This window comes from Diorhabda sublineata, chromosome 2 (genome assembly GCF_026230105.1).
Source record: "Diorhabda sublineata isolate icDioSubl1.1 chromosome 2, icDioSubl1.1, whole genome shotgun sequence".
Taxonomy (NCBI): Eukaryota; Metazoa; Arthropoda; class Insecta; order Coleoptera; family Chrysomelidae; genus Diorhabda; species Diorhabda sublineata.
Window position 1 is genome coordinate 13735959 of NC_079475.1, and position 19776 is coordinate 13755734.

The 19776-nt window shown below is 33.5% G+C and overlaps 1 protein-coding gene across 1 annotated transcript in view; it reads right to left on the reverse strand.

Annotated features, from left to right (window-relative positions):
• Nucleotides 1-2379: 2379 nt before the first annotated feature.
• The window catches only part of LOC130452645 (roundabout homolog 2-like), a 551928-nt gene continuing 534531 nt past the window's right edge, over nucleotides 2380-19776 (reverse strand). Inside the window, exons 3-7 of the mRNA XM_056792003.1 lie at nucleotides 17753-18034; nucleotides 9604-9870; nucleotides 8016-8293; nucleotides 7657-7873; nucleotides 2380-4377 (exon numbers count right to left, since the gene is read on the reverse strand). Coding sequence (XP_056647981.1) covers nucleotides 2474-4377; nucleotides 7657-7873; nucleotides 8016-8293; nucleotides 9604-9870; nucleotides 17753-18034 — 2948 coding nt within the window. The 3' untranslated portion in view covers nucleotides 2380-2473. The remainder of the gene's footprint in view (nucleotides 4378-7656; nucleotides 7874-8015; nucleotides 8294-9603; nucleotides 9871-17752; nucleotides 18035-19776) is intronic.

Genomic DNA, 19776 nt, shown 5'->3' on the forward strand with positions numbered 1-19776 from the left:
TATTACGTATTGTATTGATTGTATAGGTGAGTTAAATATTACATTACTCAATAAGTCGTGTGACTGACACACAGATGGCGCTACCACTGTCAAATCCATATGACGTTTATGAAGAACCAACCAAATGAAAATTTGAGCGTGGTCGTATAGACACCGATTATGATGAACGTTCTGGTCGTCCAATTGGGGTGGTTACTCCAGAAATCATGAAAAAAGTCTACAAATTGGTTATATATAATCATAAATTGTATTGCGGGAGATACCCGAGGCCGTAAAGATATAGATCATTATCTGATTGGACTGTAGCTGGTGAACAGTCAGCTGAGAAGGTTATAGCTTCAGTATTTTGGGATGTGCATGAAATATTGTGCATCGATTATCTCTAAAAGAGAGAGGCAATCAATAGCGAATACTACATAGAGTTGTTGGCTCGTTTTAATGCAAGAATCAAGGACAAACAGCCTCAGATGTCGAAGAAAAAAACCAATGTTTCACCAAAACAAGTCAATAGCGACGATGGTTAAATTGAACGAGTTACACTTCGAGTTGCTTCCAAATCCACCACATATCTGGCTCCCAGTGACTACTGGCCATTCGCTGATATCAAACAAATGCTCACTGGTAAGAAATGTAACGCAAATGAAAAAGTAATTACTGAAGCCTATATTTAAGCAAAAGACATATCCTTCTACAAGCACGGTATCGAGAAGTTAAATGAGCGTTGTAATGATTGTATTGCTCTTGAAGGAGATTAAATTGATGAATAGAATCGATTATTGTCAAAAAAATTTGTTAGTTAGTCACATGACTTGTTGAGTGATGAGTTAAGTATAATGATAAGTGTTTAACTTGAATTTTTTCCATTGCATAATATTAAAAAGATTCTAATTTCAGTTCTACTGCGGGCTTCTCTTCAAGCTTCAAAAATATTATTTAAAAGGATGACAATGAAATATATATCACCCTCATATATATTTTTATGAAAAAATGAAAATTATTAAACATTTTTAACTAAAATACATTATAAAACAGATGAAAATTGTAGAAGAAAATCTATAAAACTAGTTAACTCTATGGGAAATAATATTTCATACCCAAGAGCATTGTACACAGCTCTAGAACGTCTCTTAAGGTTCATATAACGTATGTTTAGAAAGTGAGAAATCAAATATTTCAATCTGTACCATCCATGTGGATCATCTTAAAAATATAAGGGACATACATAAAATAGGTCATATTGTAGCTACTATGTACTAGTGAATGAAAGGTGAATTAGACAATGTAAAGTGAATATACGGATGAAGATTACGTCAACGGAATTAATATTGGTAAACAAGATGATGAATGCCAATTTTTAGACATTTTTTAGCATTTAGAGAAGAATCCTAAGACTAAAATAATTCAGCGTGACATTGTTTATAAATGGTTACTAGTATATTTCAATGATTCATATGAATTGTGAGAAAGGTATTCATGATAATATTTCTTCAATACAGTATTTATAAATTGTGTTATTTTGTGGACGAATTCCTCGACGTTTGAGACCAAAACTGATATTCTTGGTCACTGATTTGCTCAGGAAATAATAACATTTGATATCTTTTAATGATCAACTAGTAAGTTGAAAGCATTGAACTTATTTTAACAAACAGTAAATTCCTGTTAAGAAATTGTTGGTAAACAAAAATGCGGTCATTTAAATCCCAAAAAAATGCAAGTTGAACTTATTCTGAGAGCCTAGAAGGCTTGAAAAATCCGCAGTTACATAATCAGCTTCATGTTATGGGTACATGGAGGATAATGTAAATAAAAGTACCATATTACAATATTTGAATTATGTGTTATTAGGAGATATACACATTTTTGTAGCTGTTAGGCACCTTGGAGATGAATGATGTTAGACCTCCAGCCATATATGTTTAATAGTTGTATGGACCTTTTGATGGAAAGCAAGTAATGAAAACAGTCAGAAAATACGTGTGTATCATCAATTCATCATATCCAGAGTCAAAATGGTCGTATGCTTTGAAACTAATAGAACAAAGTGTCTTTCCTGTTTGGCCTTAAGACACCACATGAAATTCGTCCCAAATCTAAATTGATCGGCGTGACGTTTTTTGAGAAAGATGTGATTCAATATTCGTCGAAGCATATAGTCAGGAAAGGAATTGTTTTTTTCTTCAAACAGTCAGATTTTATTTTCATATTAGTATTAAAACATACAATAGTATAATCCATCCATCTATTACAATATTTTACTAGATCTTCCCGAATTATACTTGATGGAGAAAATGCGAGTGTCTATTTATTAAAAAAATGTTTACTATTATGACCATACACCTTCTGAGCATGTCAATTTCTAAAACTAAGACTAGTAAATGAAGCATTGATAATGATATGAATTACACACGCGTCATTTTGACATAACGATATGCTCGAATAACTAAAAATAAAGGCTAAAGTCGGCGTACCCTCACTTCACCCGTTTACTCATTTGCGGATTATGAGTCAATGGTCTTGGGTTATTGGAAGGTCCAGCTTCGGCATATAAACAAGAAGACTCACTACAAGAACACGTGGTATCGTGACTACTGGTACAAGAATGCCTATCTTCGCAATCAGCATCTTCATTATCCCAATTGTGTTGATTGAACCAAATTTTCGTATCGCAATTGTGTGGGACGTTATTACAGTATCCTCTACTTCCGGATCTATTACCTGAGCTACCACTAGCTAGGGAACAGTGAGCGTCGCAGTTAGTACAAGATCGTGCTCTGGTATGCATTTTCCCACATTGAGTCGGGACGTGGACTGAATAACAACCATACCCCCCAGCACTTCCACAAGTACTACCGCCGCTTCTCGGTGGAGGTACTGGGGGATTTTCACGAGGACAGTCTGGTGGGGGATGATCAGGTGGAGGAGGAATAATCTCAGACCAGTTAGGTGGCGGTAATATCATAGTAGTAGCATAAGGTGTGGGACTTTCTAAATTCTTTTTACAATTGTAGAAGGTAGATAAATTTTTAGTATCAACTTCAGCGTAATCAGCTGGTTGTGCTAATGGTATTGATGAATCTTTATCACAATCGGTAGCTTTCCAGCCTCGATCTATCCATAAACTTTCCTTGGCATTCAACTGGGAAGCATTAACAACTGGTACGTTCAAATGTCCCAGCTGTTTGCTTAATGATTGTCTTCTTTTCAAGTATAACAATCCTCCTATACCTGCTAGTAATAATAATACAATTACTGCTAGTAAAATTACAAACCAAGTTTGTCGTACTAAAGGTACTATTGGTCCTAGAGTTCTAGGACTTTGAGCTCTTGGAGATGTGAGTAAAGGTACTGGGCTGGAGTATGGACCTTGTCCGGCAATTGTAAGTGCCGCTACTTTAGCAGTGTAAGAACCTCCAGCTGTAAGATTACTTATTAAAATAGAAGTAGTTGTGGCGTTCATAGTCATTGATCGAATTATGTTGCCTTTTATTTGGATCTTATACCCAGTTATTATGCCGTTACAATGTTGTGGCGGCGGTGGTGACCATCTTACCCAGCCTGCAGTTTCATTAAAAACACCTGCAGTTATACTATCGGGAGGAGCTGAAGGTACATCTTCCAAAGTTTGAGCTATTCTAGAATTTGAAGGCTGACCTTCTACTGATTTATAAAAAGGTGAGATGAAAAATTCATATTTTGTGAATTTTTTCAAATTTGTTACCACATAAGATTTGGCATCTACATCTAATACAGTTAATATATTATAATTATGCGATCCTCCAGAGAGTTCTCTAAACCTAATATAATGACCTTCTACGTAATCGTTATCAGAAAAATTCCAAATCAATTTAACCGAACTAGATGATTGCGGTTTAGCTTCTTTCAGTTCTATTAGCTTGGTACTCAAAATTGCTCGAGCGGTATCTAGTTCAGAGCTTGGTAGAGCTCGTGAGTTAGCTAAAGTTCTTGCAATTTTCGACACAGGACTAGCAGGAGATAGTCCATGAGCATTTTCCGCTCTAACTATAAAAACATATGAACTATCTGGTTTCAACTCGTGCACTACCATGTAAGGATTTTGGATTCGATGTGCTGCTATCACCCAGCCGGTTTGTAAATCTGGACTCCAATATTCGACAGTGTATCCGACTAAACTATTTTCATCTTCATCGCTATCCCATGAAAGACTTATACTAGATTCGGTGGAGTTTAGAATTCTCGGAGCGCTAGGAGCTTTCGGGAAAGTTGAAGGGTCTGGACTTCGATGCAACGGTACCGATGTACCTTCGACGACGTTGAGAGACGCTGACCAGGAACTTTCTCCGCTTTCTGAGGTTGCAGAACACGTGTACTGTCCGGAATCATCAAACTGCAAATCTGTAAAAAAAATTAAATGAAAACTTTAATATATATAATCATATGCTCAAATAACATTATTTGTTTATTAGTTTTATAATGTATGATGCTTATAACAATGCAAATTATTCCACAAGTTTCGATTAGCGTCCTGGAAACATATATACTCATTTTAACTGCAGTTATGAGATTATTATCGCAAACACCCTAGAGCATTAGTCAAATTTATGTTCGAATGTGAATAATTTAGATCTACTTTGTTTTCAAATGAACTTGTATGAATATAACAATGTAATGAAACCGCTTCAGCTGAATATTTTATATATTAATTACGACATTAATATATTGATATAGATCAATCTATTAAATTTTTTTGAATAATTCAAATTATAAATAAAATTGTCATGTAATTGTTTGTCTTTATTTTGACAGATGAATATATTTTTTTACCAAGCGAAATTTAAAGTAAATCTCAATTTCTTATGGTAGCAAGAAGTTAATTTAAAAAATCAATGGGGCAAAACATGATACGTAGAGGTAAAATCTGCACTGTATATAATACAGGGTTATTCTAAAATATGGAACCATTTTTAATGTTTATGAAAGTTCAAATGCTTCATGAATAATTTTTATATCAATGAAAAAGGGGAAGTTTCAAAGTGTTTTTAAACGTATTACAAGTGTAAGCAGACAGTGATGTTTCCAGAAGCGGCCGCTAGAGCTCTCGCGGAAATAGACCGCCATCTCTGTCACTGCCAGTTGTAAGATGGTGACTGTGGAGCACAAGGTGTTCTGTGTTATTGAGTTCGCAAAATGTAGTGCAGCGGGCATTTCGTGCCGAATTTGTTATTAAACCGCCAACTAAAAAAAGCATTACTCGTTGGTTTAATCAATTTAAAGAAACTGGAAATGTGTGTAAAACAAAAAGCACAGACCGATCGCGTGTGTCAGAAGATGATTTCGACGTATACAAGACAGTTTTATTCGCAGCCCAAGTAAGTCTACCAATAGAACTAGTAGAGAACTTTGTATAACCCAACCGATTGTATGGAAAGTTCTAAGACAGCGTTTGCTACCGTTTAGAAGTCGTGCAGGTTCTAAACCCTAATGACAAAGAGAAGCGTCTCGAATTTTGCGGTAACGTGCTAGAAATAATGGAGGATGACACACACACACACACACACACATATATATATGACGCGTAGATGTTTGCCGTGCAGCAACTGGAGGCCACATTGAACACTTGTAATACATTAAAAAAACTTTGAAACTTTCTCTTTTCATTGGTAAAAAAATTATTTATGTAGCATTTGTACTTTAATAAATACGAATTTTTAAAAATGGGTCCATCATTTAAAATAACCCTGTACTTTTCAAACAGTGCAGTCCATGTAGTGTTTATAAATGATTCTACACTACTATCTGAATGCCAGCTCATCCGGTATTGAAATTACGTATCAACAAATATCGTATGTATGGGTATGTAAATCATACCCATGTTCAAAACATCATATCTACCAAAATAATTGCAGCAATAAGCTGAAATTCTAGAGAAGTCTTAATAATGATAAGATATAAGAGGAAAAAATCCAGGATGTCGCTAGCTCAACCGTCCCATGCCCAATGGTTAACAATCCGTAACTTTTACAGGGAAACCGTTCGCCATAAAGAGACATTCTGAAGAAAAATAAAACAAATAAACATTTCTATTACATACATATTATAGGTATGAGCCGCCCCTGGCCCTTAGATAATAGTGTCGAATCTTTTATTCTGTCAAACATACTACAGGCACATACGTAATTATCCATCAAAAATTCATTATGTTCGAATGTATAATTTAGAAAATATACTTAAATATGAGTTCTGATCTCGCAACTTTAAAAGCCTTTAGTCAGAAACGAGGGGTCGTATATCATTTTCTAATTTTCTAATTGTCCCTAGGATCTATAAATGCATGGTAAGAAATAAAAATGCCGCCAAGAGCTTCGAGTGCTTGGAAGCGTTTAGAAAAAAAAAAAAAAAAACTGTTAACATTGACGATGCGCAGTTGCAATTCCTGTATATAATTTTAATGTTTGGATTTCTATTGCTATTAACTATTCTAATCCCTTGAGGGTAATGGCTTTTTGGCGATCATTTGAGTTAGAGGATACAAAATGGAACAGTTGTTTTAATTATTGGACGAAATGAGTGAAATATAATGTGGATTCGAGGATTTAAAATTCTATCTTCCCTTTCAATCAAAGATTATTATGAAGAAAAAAAATACTCAAATTGGAATTCCAGACACTTCTTATTAAAAATTTAAATTATTCCATTCTTTTATCACAAATCGAGTTATGAGCACACAACATTTTTCTTAATTTGCAAAGTAATTTTTCTGCAGAGAAATCCAATGAAAAAATTTTATCATGATATTATTGTCAATCATGAAAAGTTAGGTTAGGTTAGTTAGTTTCAACGAAAGCAAAACATTCGTCGATTGACATGCGCACAATGACCACACGATCATATCAGCGTATAAAGTTGGTAGCATTGAAGGCATTGTGTGTTATTGGCTTTACATATAATATATGACTAGACTAACTTGCGTGGAAACGTGCTTGTAATTATTCAAATGGTATTGGTAAGTGAAACATAAAGCTAGTAAAAAAAGAAACACACTATTTTGCGTCCAGCCGTTTATGATTTAATAAGCGTTTGTTAACATGGAATTCAAACAAGATTTGTAAATTTGCATATTAGATAATGATATGCGAAGATAATGACGAATAAAAAACATTGTTTTTTTTAACAAAGTATTTACTTGTAATTTACACTCACGTTAACTCGAAAGTGAGACGAGGTTTCGCAATTAAAGGGGTGGTATCTCTTGGAATTATCTTCGGCGGAAATGAATACAACTTTGCATTAGTTTATAAAGCTAATTTTACACACTTTGACTTCACAAATGCGACGACATTTACACGCTTTCAATTGCGCAAGTGCGTTAATGTGTACAAGCAAACATGGCGGACATAGATGTTGCAGTTGTGTCAGTTTTGTTGTTTGGTTTGACATTTTGACACGAGAGTCACTACTATGTTTAAAGGTTATTAAAATTTAAAATGTTTCAACAATGAAACAAAGAGAAGTTCAGTGTTTCAAGAGGGTTTAAAAGTTCCTCTTACATCAAATGAAAGTTCGAGTTTAAACATTTGAAATCGCTTGTAAAAACGGATTTGAACAAGTCAAATACTTAAAACTGGAAGTTATAGTTTGGTTAGACTATTACTAAATACATAAAAATACACTTACCATCAATATCTAGCGTTCCTTTGTCACTAAACATATATCTACTGGGTGATGAATGTGGAACTAATGTTTCTCCGTCTTTAAGCCAGCGAATTTTAGGCGGATCGCCCTCTGGATTTGATGCTCTACAATGTAGGGTTACCATACTGTGCAAAGGTAAAGTTTGGTTAGCTGGTCCGATCTGTATGATAGGAGGCGGCAAATCAGCAACCGATGTTACCTAGAATTGATCATAATTAATGATCAAGAAAATTAAATACTATTACCTAAAAGAGAGGTTAGAGTGTAGTTAAATGTGAAATCATGCCAAATTTATTTTTCAATAACTATCATATAGATAAGAAAGTAATGGTTGTACTCACCTGAAGGAATGCTCTGACACTATTTGATCCAGCTACACTAAGAGCATTACAAACAAGAAATCCGGCATCTTCTCTTTGAACACCTTGGATCCTTAGGGTCCCGTGGGCGTTAACGTGCATATGTCCATTCGAATTATCTGAGAACATTAAAATTTGGGAGCCCTCTTTGCTCCAAAATACCGAAGGTGGAGGATTTCCAGTAGCAGAACAATGGAATTCTACTACACCATTCAAGCTGACTTTCTGATCTTTGGGTCGATCCACAAACGTCGGGGGAGCTAAAAAAATCGAATATATGATGGAAATTAGTGATAAATCTAGTTGTAACGGCAGGAAGCTGTCAAATTACTTCAGGGCTAATTTGACCGTACGCTGTCCCATTTTAAGGGACAACAACTCGAGGGTCCCTACTGGCCAAGTAATGACATAAGGAGTATCGTCCTATGAATACTGAATACACTGTTTACACTACCACTACACCAACATCCACAATAACATTGTCTGACGCTCGTTTCGATAACCAAGTTATCGTCTTCAGAGACTAAAGATAAACAGTTCACCTTCAGCGTAGTGTAAACAGTGTATTCAGTATGAATATCGCGGTTCCAGAAATTTCAACCTAGCCCTACAAATGATTAACCTGTTTCTGAAACGGGAAGACATATTACGACTGATAACCGGTTTACCAGCTGCGAATTCGTGGATGTTTTGTTTCTAGATTATATACTGATGCTTCTTGGCATTAAAAACAAAAGAAAATGGTGTTCTGTGTACCAAGAAAGAATAAAAATGTGATTCCAAGAATGTACCATGATGACGAAATAGATTCAGTCACGAAATAGAAAACCAAACCTTGTATCGTAACTTTCTAGAATGGAAACAAGCAAAGAGTTGATGAGGAAGCTAGGAAAGCAGTTATTTAAAATTGTGGGAGAAATACCAGACGCTAGCCTATTAAAGTATTATATTTTTTCAGTAAAAAATGGAAACATAGATTTGGTAAGATTTGGTAATCGCGTGAGCTCATTATTAGAGTCACAGTGAAACATTAAAAAATGTTACACGTGTAATAAGAAAGCGTCGACAACATGCTCTAAATATTTGTGAAGAACATGGACTTCCTGTACCTAGTAAACGAAAGCGACGTCAAGAATCTTTTTGTTCACATAATAAAACTAAGCTATACTGTAGGTATAATATTAAATTTTTTAAAGATACAGATTAATCCAGACTGTTTTTTGATGTTGTTTCGTGTTATCTGTGTTTTGTCTGTATTTTATATTTAGATAAATAGTAACAATATGTTTTTTGATTTACCAATTAACTTTGCACTTGATTTTTGCTTAAAATTACTCAAAAATACTATCGTACCCAGCGCGATCATACCTGGCTAAAAACAGGGTGCGACTACGTAAGGGTTAAAAAATATTACTATCAATTTTTTAACTGTTTGATATCTATTTACTCCTTGAGTTTGAAATATGAAAACTATCGACAAATTTTTTACGTAATTTCGCTTAAAAGATAACTTTTTTTTATATAAGATATATAATACCAAAATTTCATTATGTCCATATGATATACTCACAATTGACAACCAAAGACGCTCTGGCAGATATTGCTCCAACTAAATTCTCGGCATCGCAAATGTACAGCCCTTCGTCGCTTGTTTGTACGTTGTCGATAAGCAGAGATTTGTCATCCATAATCCTTGCTCTTCCTATAGGCATTTTTCCATCTTCTCTGCGCCACAATACGTTTGGGGTCGGATCCCCTTCGACTGTGCATTCAAATATCACCTTTTGACCGGTTAAAGCCACTATATCCTGAGGTTCCTTATTAAATAGGGGTTTTACTGAAAAAAAAAATGATTTGTCAGACATGTGTGTAAATAACGAGACATTTATCTTGTATATAGGGATATCCCGTATACAATTAAAATTTGAGTGATATCAAATATTGAAATTCCACGAATATTTGTGTGTATTAACTTTTTTATTGGCAATTTAAATCGTGAAAATCATGATTTGGACATAAGGAGTAATTGTGATATATGTATTTAAAAAGGGCACAGGAAAGTAATGTTATGTTGGACTTCCTATAAATTTTATAATATTTGCTAATGAGAAAATGTTATAATGATTTGAAATAAATGAAAATTTGAAGGTGCTATGGTTTACAAGGTTCGTCTTGGTCAGTACAGTCTTGTTATTTTGCAGAATAATTCTACTTGGATGACATTCATCGTGTCCTTTTAGATTAAAGATTGATCCCGTCGATCCAATTGTTCACGATAAAGTTTTGTATCCACAATTTCTCTAGGTTTAAGTACATCAAAATGAAAGGACCCAATCAAATGCTCTGCTTAATTTTACAATTTGCTGCAAATGTCCTTCGATGGCCGACCAAGGTTGGTTGATTGTCTGACATGCATTTGTTTCACTTAACATGTCGTTGTATAATGTTGTTGGTCTACTTGATCTATAGGAGTCAGAGAAATCAAAATCATCGTATCTGAACTTAAGAACCATACTAAGGATCTACGGACGTCTAATACACTCTGTTAAACATCGAGTAAATTGAATGTTTTGGTTGAATTCCAAGTCAATAAGTTGATTCAGTAAGTTAATGAAAATTTGAATATTTTCATCACAAACTGACAAACTAACAGTGTTTATTGTAGTAATAGAAAGCTGATATATCATGATGCAATTATAAGCTACTAACATATATAAAAATCAACTGAAAACCTGGCTGACGTAACATAAAACAGCCCAAATCGTAGAAAATCTTCAGGACATTGTGTTTTGAAACATCTTCTATGAAATGTAAATTGATCTTGACTAGAAGAGGAGGACTATATAAGCAAAATTGTGAATTGATTAGTTAAAATGTTTCTACAATTTTTAACATATTGTTTCTTTTCTAGAAACGCGTTTTTTCGTATTTGCAATTATCGATTTGCATTACTAAATTTTAACTGTATGCATAATTTATATCGCTTTGAAATTAAACCATATAATGTGGTCTGGATGTACGGGGTCCTTTACGACGAGCTGAATCGATATGCATATGGGAAAGTACTGGGACTAGTTTTCTGAAAATTTGCTTGCATCGGTTTCTAAAATGCTCATTTCAGCTAAAATAATTTCAGTTTTCTGAAACTTCCGGTTATACCCAAACTTCGTTATTTTCAACAGAATGCTATGGTTTTTATTGAATTTCTGGAATCTACGCGAAATTTCTATATAACTTTTTATAAGGCGTCGTATGCCTATAGTCTCCCATTTTTCAATTATTTCACATTTTTAAAATTTTTGAACATATGCTCCACCAAAAAAATAATATTTCTAAGTTTGAGAGAGTCGGGTGTAATATTTTTGAGATTTGGACAAATAACACTTACAGCTTTTAAAATCTGTGAAAACCTGTGTGAAATATTTATATAGGGTGTTCAGAAAATGGTGTCAAATTTCGTTATCTAAAAACTTAATTTTTTCAAATAGCATTTTTCTCTATACCATTGGATTCTACGCTTTAAATTAAGGGACTTCGTATGTAAATTGACAAATCTTAAATTAACGATTTTTGTAGAAAATTGAAAAAAACTGAAATTTTCATTGTTTTTAATTGTCACCTGCCGATGGCGAACAACGAATAACAAAAGTTAACGTATCAAAAATTAGAATTAGTCAATTAAAAAATGCTTAAAAACACTACACTAAGGGGAGACGAACAAAACTAAAAAATTAAACGAAATGGTTGCCCCCAACTTCCAAATATTTATGGATTCTTCTTAAAAATTCGTGCAGAGTTGTTCCTTCTTCTCTTAGTGTAGTGTTTTTAAATATTTTTCAATTGACTAGAGCATGTTAATTTTTCATACGATAACTTTTGTCATACGTTGTTCGCCATCGGCAGCCGACAATTGAAAACAATGAAGATTTCATTTTTTTCAAGTTTCTACAAAAACCGTTAATTTGAGATATGTGAATTTACTAACAAAGTCCCCCTAATTTAAAGCGTAGAATCCAATGGTAAAGGGAAAAATGGAGGCTGCTTTTGAAAAAACTAATTTTTCGAAGTTTTTATATAGCGAAATTCGCCACCATTTTCTGAACAACCTATATCAATTTTTGTTAAGGGTTTTCAGAGATTTTGAAAGCTGTAAGTATTATTTGTCCAAATCTCAAAAATATTAGACCTGGCTCACTTAAACTAAGAAATATATGTTTTTTAGTGGAGCGCTGCATGTGTCCAAAAATTTCGAAAATGTGAAATAATTAGAAAATGGTGGACTTTAGACGTAGGATGCCCTATATAAAGTTATATTGAAATTTTGCGTAGATTCCAAATATTCAATAAAAACCATAGCATTCCGTTTAGAGTAACGGAGTTTGGGAATAACTGGAAATTTCGGAAAACTGAAATTATTCTAGCTGAAACGAGCATTTTAGAAAACCAATGCAAGCAATTTTTCAGAATACTAGTCGCTGTACTTTCTCATATACATATCGATTCAGTTCGTCGTGAAAGACCCTGTATAACATTTAGTTGTGGTTATGTACTAGTTTGAATGCCATTTCAACGTTGCGAAATGAATTATAGAGATGTGTGGCATGTTCATAAGTCAGAATAAAACCAAAATTTGATATTATCTCTAGTCTATAGTAGTTCATTGATGAATTAATGCAAATAAGCTATCGAGAAGTTGTGGTTTAGTCTGGTTTGAGGTACTTTCTAACTATTTTAGGCGCCTGTTAACGTTTGAAATTCTGTCGATAAACCAATAACAGACTGTTTAGGATAGTTCTGCCAGCCTATAATTTTGCATATCTAGTATTCAATTGGGTCTAGTTTAATAAAGAATATTTGGATTTTTCTTCTATAAATACCCTGGCTATAAACCATGAACACCTTTTCACTTGCTTGGGATAGTAGTTTTTAATCTCGTTGAATTTAACCAAATCTCGTTCAATAGTGAATTTTTTCAAACTCCAGACGATTATTTCCTGTCTTTCTATCATGTCTATTACCTGTTATGCTCAATAAAGATGAAGTAGAATTTGTGCAAATGTTTGCGCTTGGTTTTAGGTCTTATGTCGTTACCTTTGAATATAAAAAATTATTTGATGTTCTCTCTTCTTAATCACATAAAATTTTTTATTCATTTGTCCTCTTAGATGTATTTGCGGTACCCTAATCTCCTCACATTAGTCTTTCTAACGTACAATACTATAAATGATAGATAATGGTACACCTGTGTTAAGAGAATTAAGCAGAATAACTGATGTGAAACTCATTTATAATAAAATTATTTGGTTATAACATGGTTCTATTCCGCACCAATACATCAGCTCTTTTTTCAACCGTTGTAGTAATTCTTCTTCTTCTTTTTCTTATCTTAAGACTTAGTCTTGTTTCTTTTATTATTCAATCTCTCGAGAAGTACTTGTTAATCTTTCACGTCATCTCTTGGAAGATACGCTGGTTTTCATTCTTGGCCCATTTAGACCATCGATTTTATACCAATCTGTTGAGGTGGTCTCTCCAATATCGTCGTCCTGATCTCGTGAATCGTACTATATCCGGATTTTTTATATTTTCTCTAATAGTTTTTCGTCTTATTTTATCTCTTAGGTTCACTATACCCTAATCATGTTCTTCGTTTTTGTTGGGTCCACTCGAGTTTACCCTGCATATGTAAGTAATAGGTATCACGATTGTTTTGTAAATGCTTCTACTATCGTATATATAATGTATATAAGTATATACATACACTGATGAATGGGGTTGTCGGTCACAGTCGCCTCTTCTGAGAATTATGCAGATATCTGCATATCAAGATTTTCGGCTGTTGTTTGGAACCGATAGAGCAAACGCTGCAGATCAACTTCGTAATCGGCTATGAAAATTGTGTCGTCAGCGTATATTTTTATTAATCTTCGTCCCATCTAGTATCCTCCAGATTCTCGATCAATTCAACAGCTTCTTTTAGGACGTTTCTTATTGTGGGGAAGAAAGAGAAGTCTCCACGTGATAGATCTGGCAAATAGAGTGGCTGTGGTAGCACTGAAATCTTTCTGGAAGTGAAGAACTGCGTCACACTCAACGCAAAGTTTAACTCAAACGAATAATCCAATTTCCCACAAAATTTGAGGGCGGCGCGTTGTTTGAGATTTTGCTTCTCTACACTTAAAGCAGAATTATTTCATTATGAGGTATAAGTTTCCTTGTCAAACCTCGTATACTTTCATACTTTTTATATATTATGTATCTGAATATTTTTATTTATATTTGTTATAATTATTAATCTCAAATCAAATTTATGGTTGTATTTTTTGCAGTGTACATATGCTCATACAGATATGCAAATTTGTAAAAGCTAAATCGGAATTTTTAATCTGTGACAACGAATGCCGCATAACGATTCCACAAAAACCAACAGATTCGTGGTAGACAATTGACGAATGGCGTCATGTAGCATATTGCTGTCAGCAATCGGCAGATAAATTTTTCCCCGAAAAAAAAAAATAAAAGTCACCGTCAGTGTCTGAAACATCTGAAAGTGACTTATATTAGGCATAGAAACCGTTTGTTCAGACCCATCGAAACGTAAATATGAAAAGACGAAAATAAAAGTGCGGTTTTAGGATCTAGCAAATCATGGCTTCTACGTTTACCGGGAGAACGCACTGAAAAAATATTACCGGGTAAAAAATGGTGACATCTGCATGTCATCAAAAACCTTTTGGCGCTTTCTCGATAAAAGATCTGTTTGTTATTTTATCGTGTATTAATTACATAGTTGGTCTGGAAGTTAAAAAAAAATTATACAAAAAATATTGATTTTATTTCGTACATTTTAGCATGAAGAAAAATCAGAAAATTCAGTATTTAGCCTTCCGTGAAATACGTGAATGAAAGTTTCGTCGTGCACTATGTTGGGTTTCCTGCACACATCGCTATTCTATTTTTTATAGGGAGTTTAGTTTTTATATGATTAATGTATTTATTTCTATTATTACTTGACAATTAGTGATTGAAAACAATAGATTAATAGTTATTTTTGCAACAAGTGAGTAAAGTAATACTTTTTTGACGGTTTGAACGCACGAGTTTACGAGTTAAAAAAGTTACTTCACTCAGGAATTTCATACAAAATTTTTTCTACGTCCGTAGACTTGAAAAAATTCCACAAAACTTTTATTTTGTAATAGTAATATTGAAAGTACAACTGTGAGCATTATCAATTTGAAGTGAAGAAGAAGTTTTATTACTATTGGTACTTGAATTGGCAATTGGGAAATAAAAGAAATTTATTAATCTTAACTTTCTATATTTTTTTTTCATGGACATTTACAGCAAATAAATAAAATATATTTATTTCTACTGGGTATTTTGTTTCCTTCGTCACTTGTTTAGCTCACCTGCAATAAGAGTTGTACGAGGGTTGCTACTGAAGTTTTGAGATATGGCAACACTGATTATTGATATTTTTAATGGTGACTGTACTCTGAACGTGTTGTGACACGAGTGCTATTTGAGTTTATTAATACTAGAAACATTCATTTTGGTCAAAAAATTGAATATAATCGCAAACAGTTTAGTGCGATAATTTTCTATCACTGCCGACGTGGATTAAACCAAAATCAATCGCGATGCTTCAAAAGATGACTATAAGATGAGGACAGTTAACATGAATCCGAAACTTTACATCAATCGACTGTATGGGTCTTCCAAGATAAACCAAATCCAACAAAAGCCGTTCGCGCACGAAGCACTTCGAAGCAAATGGTCGCCTCTTTTTTTGGAATAATTGGACATGTCGTAAAAGTTCCATTAGAGCCATGTAGACAATCAATTCTGGTACATCAGCATTTGTTTGCCAGAAGTGTTTGAAAAAATCTAATCGCAAAGACAAATCATTCTCCATCATTCTCGCACATCAGTACAGGTCTTGTTTGGTACCCAATGGTTTCCTTTCATTACCGCGGATCAAAAATAAACGTTTTTCTACACATGAATTGGAGGTAACTCAATCGGAATGTAAAAAATGTTTTGTGACAATTGTATTTTTTATATTGGTTTTTATTTATGTACTTCAAGTAGTCGTAAAAGTCCCAAACAATACTATTTATTTCATTTTCACAATGAGATTTATTTGATCGGAAAGATATTATAAGAATTGTTTATCAATTATATTCTTTTTGAAATTCAACGTATATTTGACGAAATAAATTATTAATAAACAAGAATTTGTTGATAAAATTCATTTAAAAAATATAAATACAATCGATTGATCACTGACTGATTGGTTTTCATTATCAATGAACATAATATCTTTCTGTATCAGTATTATTTAGTCGTGCGTGACAAATTTACTACAATGTGCATCGAAATAGAATAGGAACTAATAGATCAGTAAAACCGCAGGTGTCTACGACAGTTAATTAGAGTATCTCAAATTACGTCTCCCTCTTACGATCAACCTCGGATGGTGAAGTATATGTGTAATTAAATTGAAAGCGAATACCCATTGGAAACTTTTAGATATTTTCGTGTTGACAGAAAAATTTGAACGTATAGGGTACGTAGTAGAGATTTATTGAAACGCGAAATTGTAATAAAAAATACTAGAAAATATGGTGACAAATGGCGTTTCACTAGATTCATTAAAACTATGAATAAATATGTTCCAAAACCCCTCATAATATACGGGGTTGAGCTAGTTCTTAAGTCACATAATTAATATCTCGTGGTGATTTCAAGCAGTAAGCCAAAGGCCCGAAGTACTTCATACAACTGCTGCAGAATGATTGGAAGAACATGGGGCATAGAAACCAAAATTATCAACTGGTTGTGCTGCGACCTATCATAAGCTATGTAGCTTTCATATGGTGGTCAAGAACAAAAACCAAAATTGGGGAAACAACTCTAATTGAGTTGCAAAGGGTGATAACATGTGCGATACGGTCATGTTTCACGGCGGCACTATAAGGCATTCTAGAATTGCTTCCTTTGAAAAACCTTCATAGGAAGTGAAGCAATAAAGGCACACAGGGAACAGAACATGAAGGCATGAGAACAGTTCTGAAGACGATAACTTTGTTATCGAAAAGTATGTCAGACAGAGTAATTGTGCGTGTTGGTATAGTGGTATATCTTGTGGTGTGTTCAATTGAGAGCTGTTTCATCATAAGATATTCCAGCATCATCTAAAATTCTTTTTAAATGTTTTGTTGAAAAGATGACCCGTTAGCTTCACTTGAAATCTTTTAAAAGAAAAGAAAAAAGTTCTGGTACTGATTTTCCAAAAATTTTTGGTAAGGTAGCTTTATAGCTATAAATTGGGTTTATTATAACTTTGAAACTCAACTCTTGTATTATTCTAGCTGATATAAAATCATATCCTGCGGATTCACGTAGATTTATCTTTGTCCAGATAGAATTAGTAACTTGTTTTATAAATTTTTCAAACAGAAAGTTCTATCTGGAAGGAGATTGTAGGTAATTTCAACATCACTGTTTTCCACTGGATCCATCCATGGTCTTTAAATGTCTCCAAATGTTTTTCAAGCAGCTTTATCGCTGCTAGTCTCAGTCCATTTATCTTCCTCTTCAATGGAAAGTGTGCAATTATTTCAAAATAAAGCGATAAGTGACTTTAGAGACTCAATAATAATCATGTACTAAACTTTGAAAAATTAACTATAAAGTTGCGGAAGACTACTCACCATGTACTTTCAACGTTGCCACAGGTGTTTCTCTAGATCCTACCAAATTATGAGCTACGCATTGATATCTTCCCTCGTCGTGTTGTCTCACATCAGATATCATGAGATTCCCTCCATCTACTATTCGGATTCTTCTACCATCTGTGTCCAAGTTTTTACCGTCTTTCTTCCAAATAAGAGTAGGTTCCGGATGGCCTCTTGGAGCACCACATTGAAGTAAGGCCGTTTCTCCTGCTGCTACATGAGTATCTGTTGGCATTATCTTGAATTCGTCGCGAAGAACTGAAATAAGAAATGAAACTTTATTTGTCGGAAATCTATGTTTAATGTTATTTATACGGCACTCCACAATTCATAGTAGAAATCAACCACAAAGCTTCAACGCTTTTATTTACAATGACAGATCCAAATTTGGAACTTACGAGAATAAGGAAAGTCCAATTATGCAGATAGTGTTTCAAAAATATCGATAGGACGACACAACTATTTATACATAGATAATATGCACATTTTAGCAATTCCAAGAACACAGACACCCAAAGATAGAGCGCAAGAAACGAAAGAATATACACAGGAAACACAGTTTTGCTGAAGTTTCTGTCGTAGTCTACCCAAAAAGTGTTGTTTCATCATGAAAAATTGATTCCTTATGACGACCTCGCGCAATAACTTTTGTTTCATCTATAATTCATGGTCTAGGAAGATCATATAAAGTCTGATAATGAAATTAAAAGCAAGCGAAATGTTAATAGAGGAAAGTTCTGGATTCAACAATAGGTGAAATAGGAAAATTTTCCACTACATTTCTTTGAGAATTATAGTTTTCCACATAAAAAACCATATGTCTTGAGTTACCGGGCAGTTTTGAATAATTTAGAGGTTCGTTAATTACCAATTTTACATTTTAATGTTAACCGTGTCTCACTAAGGATGAGCTTTCAGATCAAAATTTAGTAAAACTTGATACCGAACTAAAAAACTTCGACTTTGGACGAACGTTGAATAGGTTAGATAAACTGACGGTACAAAACGAAGTAAAATGAATGAAGATATATGGAAATGATCAGAGTTTTAAGAGAATTTATTAAAGAATGTGACAAAGTTTTAAAAAATAGACAAATATGTGTTTGCAACGTATCAAGAGAGGAATCTTTGATAAAAACCATAATGACCATATGTTTGGAGGTTACGTAGATTGCTGAAGAAAGTTGGAGCGAGCTTAAGTTGGAGAAACATGGAAAACGACGTGGTAAACAAAGCGAAGTCAGGCGATAAAGAAAAATTTGTCATAACGGACACGGTCATAACAACATCTGATATTATAGACACACATTAGAACCGTTTATTGAGAGTAGTAAAGAAAATCTTATAACGATATTATGTGAGTTCACAGAGTATGTTTCATACCAACATATGGTTTGAAGAAAGAGATAAAAATGGACCAGGGATCGGAATAAAAAACAAAATTATGAAAAAATTACAGAATCGATAGGAGTTGAGAAAAAATTCAGAACATTTAACTAGTATTCTAAAAAAATTATAAATGAAACGATGGATGCGAATATGCTAGAATTTTTGCTTACTCAGAATAGTTTAATATGATAATAAAAATAAAACTTTGAGATGTATCAAAACGAATTAAAGTACAAACTCCAATATGCACAGATCCATGATAGACAGTTTTTACCAAAGCATAAGGGTTCATCTACTAATTTCATGATTTTTTGACCCTACCCCTGTCTTTGTCACAGCTATTCACATTTGTGAGACTTTCTCCCTCCCTAGATAACATATTTTCCAAATTACATTTAGAAATTATTGACTGAAAACAGCGGTTCCGAAATCAATTCTATTTCTATTTAAATTATTTCTTAATAAAATTAATATCAAATCAAACAATTAACAAAACAAAAAGCGATTGATTATATTAATTGAAGAAATTAACAAAACAAAAAATATTAATAGAATTATATCAGTTAAAGATATAAACTTAATAATCTTGAGACCATGAACTTTGAATCTAC